This window comes from Haliotis cracherodii, unplaced genomic scaffold, assembly GCF_022045235.1.
Source record: "Haliotis cracherodii isolate W230 unplaced genomic scaffold, xgHalCrac1.p SCAF_5, whole genome shotgun sequence".
NCBI lineage: Eukaryota > Metazoa > Mollusca > Gastropoda > Lepetellida > Haliotidae > Haliotis > Haliotis cracherodii.
Window position 1 is genome coordinate 47,959,663 of NW_027266308.1, and position 9,799 is coordinate 47,969,461.

General features: G+C 38.4%; 1 protein-coding gene across 1 annotated transcript; it reads left to right on the forward strand.

Moving 5' to 3' along the window:
- Positions 1–1,092: 1,092 nt before the first annotated feature.
- Positions 1,093–6,620, forward strand: LOC139443447 (heat shock protein HSP 90-beta-like). The gene is made up of 9 exons (XM_071224434.1): positions 1,093–1,202; positions 2,199–2,718; positions 3,035–3,255; positions 3,379–3,603; positions 3,875–4,231; positions 4,405–4,552; positions 4,833–5,101; positions 5,488–5,821; positions 6,210–6,620. The coding sequence occupies exons 2-9, from the start codon at positions 2,199–2,201 to the stop codon at positions 6,320–6,322; spliced, it is 2,187 nt and encodes a 728-aa protein (XP_071080535.1). The 5' UTR covers positions 1,093–1,202; the 3' UTR covers positions 6,323–6,620.
- Positions 6,621–9,799: the final 3,179 nt, after the last annotated feature.

Here is a 9,799-nt window from a genome sequence, read left to right on the forward strand (position 1 = left end):
TCTTCACATGATTCGCCGACTCGCCGTGATACAACTGAAATATCAAAACAAAGCGGCGTTAAACCGAACTCACTTATAAAAGTTTAATATTCATTGTTTCTGTAATTCCTGATTAGTTTTACTCCACAAATAAATTAAATGTAAATGTATTGTACTCTGGGCCACGAGGCCTCCAATACTGAAATAAAGAATCTTGAATCTTGATTCGTTTTACCCCTACCTACTGCTTACACTATGTAGGAAGGATTGGAGTGGATACGCTGGGTAATGTGAAAACAAATGATACTCATCCTGAGAAAATGTTATTTTGCACAATTTCTATACTAAGCCCAACACAACATCACACGTATCATCACATCCCTTATTTCGACAGGAACAAATTACATTTACAAAACAAGGATATGCGTATGTTTCTTGTGACGTGTTTCATTTTCCTGTCTATATTTATATCGATTCTACCAGACAACTATCAAACATGTTCGTGGATAGTTCTAAAAACAGTCCGTTGACACGTTTGAGGGTGTGTTTGGGAATATTCTTTCATATTCTTAACAGTTTACTCTACATACGCTAACATACATATTATATATAGCTGTCATAGAATAATATATATACGTATATATAAATCGCGTCAATAACTTAGCGATTAAAGTGTTCTACATAAAAGTACTACTAATGACATATTTTTCAAATCTTAAACGCGATTTCCCCGTATGGCTTTAAACGTTTTGTGTAAATATTACTTTACTTAATTCTTTTATTTCAAACAGATAATGTGTCACATCGGTTTAGGTTGAAGTTTCATGTGTAGATCCTTTCATATGTATCACACCGGCATTACTTCGAATGCAACCAAAAAATAATATCATTTGTCTGTATTTTAGCGTCAACAACAGCAAAAGTTGCGATCAGTGGGTATTCCACATTGAAAGAAGTGGTTTTCTCTGAATGCGAATGGAATATTATGTTCGCTATATCACGAAACTACAGACAGAACTCGGCCAGCAACTAAAGCGTGACGTCACATCCGCAGAATGTTCTAGAAACTCCTCGATCTGCGCGAGCTTCCGCCCAGGGTATGCGCGCGTCTATAAAACCGGACTCGTTCACTCACGCTGTAGCAGCCGACAGGGAAAGAGCACAGTGGAGAGTGTCTTAGAAATTTGTGATTTTTCTCTATCGTGTCACTGAATTAATTCAAGGTGAGTATTGTTTAAGGGCAAACACATTGAATGTGATACTATTAGATCTGTCTAAAGATACTCAGACAAAATTTCACAAAAATAGCGTGATCGCAAACTTTGTGTGTACAAGGAAGCCGGGCGTGGGGAAGCACGTGGTTTGTGAAACGATCGTAACCGACGCGATCTGATCAGACACGCTCGTCTAATACAGTGTGTTCTCTGATATTGTTAATTAGATATGATCTAAATACATGAAGTCATTCGGAAATAGGATTTTGTCAACAGTTTTCTATTGGATTCAGCCAGATCGATAATTTATGTGAGTTACTCTAAAAGTGTTCTCATCACCGGAGTGCCGAGTTAGAACGTGGATGAGCTTGCAAGAGCAGTTGTGTTGAGCTTTTACATTATCTTTGTAACATTGCATAGGTAATTGCATTCATACTGCATTCTGATTGGGACAATTTGGGTTTGATCACGGTCTGTTTGTTCTCTCAGCTTCCTTTGTCTTTCTCGGCCACCGATAGCCAGCTTAATTATGTTGGTTTTTTATACTCGATATATACAAATGGATGATTCATGTAACTTTGATGATGTCCACTTGTATTGCACTTCTCACGTTAATTTGCCAAGTAACATTTGGGTGTCTTTCATCAATTTCATTCATGACTACAATCGGACATCGTCGACACAGAATTGGCCTAAAGCACTGATCGCATTTTTGGTTATCAAAGTGTTTAGAGAAAACCTACTGAACATGTGTAAACTGGAATACTTTCCACAATACCCGCTGAGTAAAGTCTTCTGCTGGTCATCTATGGTTATTCCATAAAGTGAGGATTCGTTGGAACACTTTGAAATAATAGAACATAGTAGTTGCCCATCACATGCATTACGAAGTTTCAGATATACTTTCACCATGATGTGGCTTAGTGGTCGAAATTCCCTATAAAATGGGACCCTTGCATGGGTACATATATCTTGTGCCCTAATTGAGCATCTCTTTTGTTTTAGATGCCAGAACCCCAGGAAGCCCAGATGGAAGAGGCTGAGGTTGAGACCTTTGCCTTCCAAGCAGAAATTGCCCAACTGATGAGCTTGATCATCAACACTTTCTACTCCAACAAGGAAATTTTCTTGAGAGAACTGATTTCCAACTCCTCTGATGCTTTGGACAAGATTCGTTATGAATCTCTCACAGACCCATCCAAACTGGATGCGAACAAAGACCTGCAGATCCGAATTGTTCCAGATAAGGAGAATAAAACCCTTGTCATCCAGGACAGCGGTATTGGTATGACCAAAGCCGATCTTGTCAACAATCTTGGTACCATTGCCAAGTCTGGAACAAAGGCTTTCATGGAGGCCCTGCAGGCAGGTGCTGATATCTCTATGATTGGACAGTTTGGTGTGGGTTTCTACTCAGCCTACCTTGTTGCAGAGAGGGTGGTTGTTGAGTCGAAACATAATGATGATGAACAGTACATCTGGGAGTCGTCAGCTGGAGGGTCTTTCACCATCAAAAATTCAAATGGTAAACGCCTTTATTTTTCTATATTGTTAGACAAGATTAAAGCAGTGTTATTCAATCAATAAGAATGATTGTCAAGGGTTTGTTGTCATAAGCCAAATGTTAAGGGGGGTTCAGATTCAAATATTACAGTAGAAAACGCCAGATACCTCTTTTTATTACTGGTATGCCAATCCCTTGTATGCAAGAAATATTAATGCCTCTTTGTATTAAGCACTACTACTTTACTATCTTTTTGGGTCATGAAAACAATGTTATGTTTTGTTAATGCATGTTTCTAACAGTGGGGATTGAAATGAATATGTCCTATTATTTTTAGATCCCACCCTCCCTCGTGGAACTCGGATCACCCTTTACATGAAGGAAGACCAAGTTGAATATCTCGAGGAGCGTCGTGTCAAGGAGATTGTGAAGAAGCACTCCCAGTTCATAGGTTACCCAATCAAGCTGATGGTTGAGAAGGAGAGAGACAAGGAGGTGTCTGATGATGAGGAAGAAGAAGAGAAGAAAGAGGATGAGGAGAAGAAAGAGGATGAAGAGGTGAGACCCTGAACTGTTTGACCAAGTCCACTTAGGCAAATCCATGGATGAAGTAATTGCAATATGTATATGCCTATGTCTATTCCTATTTCATGCTAAGAGTAATGTTGCATTTAATTTCAGAATGAGGAGAAACCCAAGGTAGAAGATCTTGATGAAGATGAGGATGAAGACAAAAACAAAGACAAAAAGAAGAAGAAGAAGATCAAGGAAAAATACACAGAAGATGAAGAACTGAACAAGACCAAACCACTGTGGACCAGAAATGCAGATGATATCACACAGGAAGAATATGCAGAGTTCTATAAGTCATTGACAAATGATTGGGAAGACCATCTTGCTGTCAAGGTACATACATAGATTATAGAGAACTGAACTGACGTAAAATATGTCAATACCAGAAAACAACCACTCTTGATTATACATTGAAACAGATTCCACTGGGCGTTTAAGTGAAAATAGCAGGAAAATGATATGAATTATAGCAATGGTTAGTTATAACATTTACATAACCGCAAACGGGCTTGCCAGTGACATTATGTTGAACAATTTTAGTTAAATTATAAATGTTCATATTAATTTGTTGAGAGGAAATTAATTGTTCCCTCTGTGATTTCAGCACTTTTCAGTGGAAGGACAGCTGGAGTTCCGTGCTTTGCTGTTTCTGCCCAAGCGGGCTCCATTTGACATGTTCGAGAACAAGAAGAAGAAGAATAACATAAAGCTGTATGTGAGACGTGTGTTTATCATGGACAACTGTGAAGATCTCATTCCAGAGTACTTGAACTTTGTGCGTGGTGTTGTAGACTCTGAGGATCTTCCTCTCAACATATCCAGAGAAATGTTGCAACAGAGCAAGATTTTGAAGGTTATCCGTAAGAATCTGGTGAAGAAGTGCATGGAATTGTTTGATGACATCATGGAAGACAAGGACAACTTCAAGAAATTCTATGACCAGTTCAGCAAAAACCTCAAGGTATTCATTTAAATATACACATTATTTTAGGTATAGTTGGCAAAAACATTGTATTTAATTGTCGTGTAATTGGGTTTTCAAATAAGTGCACCAACTGTAAGCTTGCAGGAGCTCCAAAATCTCGATGTGGTACATATTCAGTGGTTGCTAAAATGGTTTATCATTTGATGCAGCTTGGTATCCATGAAGACTCCACCAACAGAAAGAAGCTGTCCGAGCTGCTCAGATACTATACATCCCAGTCAGGGGATGAGGTGACCTCCCTAAAGGACTATGTGTCGCGCATGAAGGAAAACCAGAAGAGCATCTACTACATCACTGGTAAGTCCATGATATTAGTTTTTGCTAGAGTTCATTCTTATCAGTATGGTGAAATAGAAATTCCTGAGTCCATAGAGATTAGAGTTTCTACAGTCCTGGCATGTGAGGTTTGAATAAAGTTATACATGCAGTGATTTTTCTCGGTAACATGTTAAACATTCTAAAAAGATATTTGTGATTTTATGAATGATGTGAGGTTAACAATTTTGAAAGTAATGTAGACACTCCATGTCTTTTGACCCAGTCTGAAACCCTGTCTTTCATCTTGATCTCCTTCCAGGTGAAAGCAAGGACTCTGTTCAGAACTCTGCCTTTGTTGAGAGAGTGAAGAAGAGGGGATTTGAGGTGATCTACATGACTGACCCTATCGACGAGTACTGTGTCCAGCAGCTGAAAGAGTACGATGGGAAGACCCTGGTGTGTGTAACCAAGGAGGGCCTGGAACTGCCAGAGGATGAGGAAGAAAAGAAGAAACTTGAGGAATCCAAGGCTCAGTTTGAAGGACTGTGCAAGGTCATGAAGGAGATTCTTGACAAGAAAGTAGAAAAGGTTGGTGCTTGATTTTCTTGACCAACCAGCTAAATCACAACTATAGTGTTTGAAAATGGATAATGTGCCTTGAGAATGAATTGAGTTTTTCACATCAGTTTCTAATTCAAATTTTGATTTAAGAATATTGTTGAAATTTGTTTACAACTTTGAAGATAACAATTTGTATACAATCTGTTTACAGTCAATAACATTCTTATTTCCTATCCAATGATAGCTGCTTTCCTTAATGTGCTTGAATATCTTACCAGCTGATGAAAATACCCTGAGCATAGAGTGCTTTATATGTGTATATCTCGATGTCCTAGAAAATGTTTGCTGTAAAGCACCACACCATTGTAGATTATGTATTGTATGAGATAGTCATGATTATTTGTCTGTTTTAGGTTGTGGTTTCCAATCGTCTGGTTACCTCCCCTTGCTGTATTGTCACAAGTCAGTATGGGTGGTCAGCCAACATGGAGAGGATCATGAAGGCCCAGGCACTGCGAGATACCAGCACTATGGGCTACATGGCAGCTAAGAAACACTTGGAGATCAACCCTGACCACCCCATCGTCAAGACACTGAAGGAGAAAGCTGATGCTGACAAGAACGACAAGGCAGTGAAAGATCTGTGCATGCTGCTGTTTGAAACCTCTCTCCTTGCCTCCGGCTTCTCCTTGGAAGACCCAACATCACATGCCAACAGGATACACAGGATGATCAAGCTGGGTCTTGGTAAGTTCTCAATCATTTTTAGGGGTGCATTCATATTGGAATACTGGCCACGATAAGATACATATCTTGCTCCACTGATCATGATATGATACATATCTCGATACCACAAAATAACACAATTGCCATCTGAAATACTTGTGTTTATTTTAGATCACCGAAACTATGGCGACATGACTGTTTCCTCTTTATCTATTACAAAAGTAACACAGAAAACTACTATGATCCCAAACAGTTGATTTGGAGGATGCAGGCAGCTTTTTCAAAGTGTATTCTGCCATTACAGGGTTAAATGGGATAGCATGCTATATTTGGAATAGCAGGTAATTTTCTTTTATTTGGCATCATATCATATCTTTGTCTTTGACATGTTTAATTCTTGTATTTCCAGGAATTGATGAAGATGATATCCCAACTGAACCTACAGCTGAATCTGGCACAGATGAGATGCCACCACTTGAAGGTGATGAAGATGATGCCTCCAGGATGGAGGAAGTTGACTGAGCTACTTTTCCTGGAAAATAAAGACTCTTTACTGTGTCAAATACTGTGAAACGTATCTCCACTAGGTGCCCCGTGTACTTATGTGGAAGTGCTATTTATTGTGATCATGAAAACATCAAAGTTTTATTACCATAAATTTCACTGATAGAGAATTATTTCTTTACGTTCATTTCACCACCTCAGTTGTAACTTCTACAAGATACAACTTGAACCCATTTGTATGTGTTACAAGACAAATTTTTTCCAACAAGACGTGAACCATCAAACTTTTGTTGAAAAATAAAATCATTTTTCATAATTTGAGTTTATATATTCATGTGATATTAAACATACTAAATCTTGCAACGTCAGTACTGATTCATTGTCATGCTTTCAGTAACTTAAAAGTGACTCCTTAAATCATCCCATAATCCTAGACATTTTAGAACTTTTCAATGATTTTTCTATTGGCCAATGCGACATCGTCCTTTGCTACCAAGTCATGTAGGCATAATAGGTAATTCAAAAGCCGATGCTGCAGCTAAAGCAGCTTTGACAAACCGTTATCTCCACTACTGATCCTGTACAGTGATTTCAAACCAACCATCGAAAGTTATACTCGGGATCTCGTGCAAAAGAGGTGGGACACCTAGGTAGGAAACAAACTTCAGGAATTGAAACCAACAAACGGTCATACCCACTAAGTCGTTTTACAAAGATGTCGTATTAGCCACAGTCGGTTTACACACAAATATCTGCTTAAGACAGATGAGAACAAACCTCTTACGTGTATCCCTTGTGATGAAAGGTTCACTTTGCCATCGCAAGGGATTCACATTATCAAAGCGTATATCTGAAAGATATCTTGACAAATTTTAACCCTGTTTTGAACATTTTATTTCAACAACTGACACAACATCAGGGAGAAAACGTCAAACCATTAGATTAAAAAAACAACAACACAAATCCTTTAACCTGGTTTCTTGAACTGAACATAACCAGAGATTTAGGAGAAGATTTTCAGAGTAATAAAAGGTACACGAGTGCAGGAAACGTATGGCACACCCATATCATTTGCAATGTCATGTTTGCACCAAAGAAAGAATAGTGCCCACCATTGCTGCTCACCTGGTAAGATATCTTATCCACTGAGCAGCATATGACTGACTGTATGAGGGTCTGCTTGAATGAGTTAGATCTTGCAGTTAGCAATGTAACCATATAGTCAGCATGAAAATGATGTAATATTCTGGCACAGACAAACCAGGGGTTGATCAAACCAGCAACTGTCTGAAGCCCATTGCCAGGTCCAATGTTTACTTGCATGGTGTACTTGGGACATAATCAGCCCCAGAGATTTAAAATAGCGGCCACGGAAAGTACTTTTGTAACAACCAATGGGTTCTGGTGGTTGTAGTTGTGTGCAGGCATGGAACATTGGGTGGGTGATCTGAAGTCGGAAGGGGGCACTCAAACAATAGACTGATAGACAAAGGTTGATCAAACCAGAAAGTGTGTGATTCAAGATCCATGAGACATTGATTGACTACACGTCTTCCAACATGCTCCAGTGACTGATGGGTGCCAAGAAATGCAAGTTGTCTCTGAATGGCAAGACTTTATATATGTTTTAAGCTGAATGTTTGACATCAAAAAGCAAGTATCCTTTACATATTAAGGTGGTTGGCGTTTTCCTTGCATGAAGTGGCTGATGTGGGTGTGGCTGGTTAATAAACCGGAATGGTATTTAAATCAAATTCGTTCTTTTACAATGTCTATGGACTTTGAGATAGACCACATGTCAACACAAAAATATACATTATGTATCAGTGGGTGGTGATAATCACAATCACTAAATAATGATACACATTAATATTTTAAAATTAGTAATGTTTCATGTTTTGATTGGTATGTATTGATTTGCGATAGATATCTTCTTTAATTGTGTAATATATTAAGCATGAAGGCCTATAAGCATTTGATGATATATCTCATATCTGAACACTACAATAAAATCTTTTGCTATGTTCTTAAAACATGCATTTCAAAAAGATGAAAATGTTTCAAATTCAAGTGACTAACCCATGTAGGCTGTCCATACTTTTCCCTCCATTCCCCTCCCGCCCCGAATTTTCGTTCAGATGAGATATAACCTTTTCTTATCTCAATTGTCCCCGTCCCTGTGCAAATGTATGTCCCAATTTGATAAAAACAAATACTACTACAATTTCACACTAATAAACAGGTCAGCTTGATCTTTCTTCAGTTATATTTATGAACTATTCGTTTCCAAAGCAAAGCGATTCGATATAAGTCTTAAATTAATTTTAAAACTGGATGGACAAAGGCAAACTATGGGTCATATGGCCTGATATACTGAATGAATAAGATCTCTGTATCTGACAAATTATGTCTCTGACTTTTAACAGCCTTTTAGTATTTAATTGATATTTGTGAAAGATGAAATCAACTTCACAATATCCTGAATATTACAGTATTAACGTATAACAGTGTTTGTAATCTAAGGAGCCCAAATTGAGATGCAATCGAAAAAAGGATGTCCTTCCATATCAAACCGTGGAGACTTGGAGTTGTAGTTTTTAAATTATATATCTAGATATTCTTGCAGCTGTGGTCCAGTACTTTCTGGTAATATGTATGTGTTACATGGAATTTTAAAATCCCTCTGATGTCTGATTCACGCAGGGAATATACATAATCCCTGATTTTACAAGTTATTTTTAGACAAACCCCCTGAAACTAATTCATTCATAGTCATGTTAAAAGAATGATTCTCTCTTGAATCAATATAACATTGTTAAAGTGTTTATTAAAAAGAAACGGTTTGTACCCTAGTTCGGCAAGGGTGGAAACTGGACTTTTACAGTCAGTTAACTCCCCTTGCCTCGGGAAGATGAGTGAAGGTTAGAGTGAAGTGAATTTTGATTTTACTTAATTGCGATCAAGATCAAGAGTGCATTTCTGATGAACGGTGACCCAGTCACATAAGGCGCCGCAATTCGTTGCGTCCCTTGGGCATGCCGGAACCTATGATTGAGTTCGAATCCGGGTTCGCCTGTGCTCGTGGGTTTCACCAAAGCGGCATTAAGCCAAACTCACTCTTAAAATATATACAAATATTGTTGGGGTATATTGCGCAAATTTTCTGAAGACGGGAATTGTAAAGGACAAATATGAGTGTAAATTGTTTTAAAATGCGGATATTGTATGAAATTGTGTCTTCCTTTGCATGCCCCCGACCCCTTCCCTAAGGAACCCACGAACAATAATGAGTGAGGGAGTGAGTTGGGTTTAACGCCGCTTTTAACAGTATTCCAGTTATATAGCGGCGTTGGAACAATATAATTTACGCCACCACACTTTGCTCATGTAATGAGGAACACAGCCGTTGACGACGACAACAGGATAAAGGGACCGAATACGCTGTCCCTCCCCGCTTGGAGGTTTCCATTTGCAGAGGTTAGCACGTTGACAATT

Excerpts from the sequence above, each read along its gene's own strand:
- LOC139443447 (XM_071224434.1), top strand. The coding sequence starts at position 2,199 with ATGCCAGAACCCCAGGAAGCCCAGATGGAAGAGGCTGAGGTTGAGACC. Across the intron at positions 3,604-3,874 it reads AAGACCATCTTGCTGTCAAG|CACTTTTCAGTGGAAGGACA; the intron begins GTACATACATAG and ends CTGTGATTTCAG. Across the intron at positions 4,553-4,832 it reads GAGCATCTACTACATCACTG|GTGAAAGCAAGGACTCTGTT; the intron begins GTAAGTCCATGA and ends ATCTCCTTCCAG.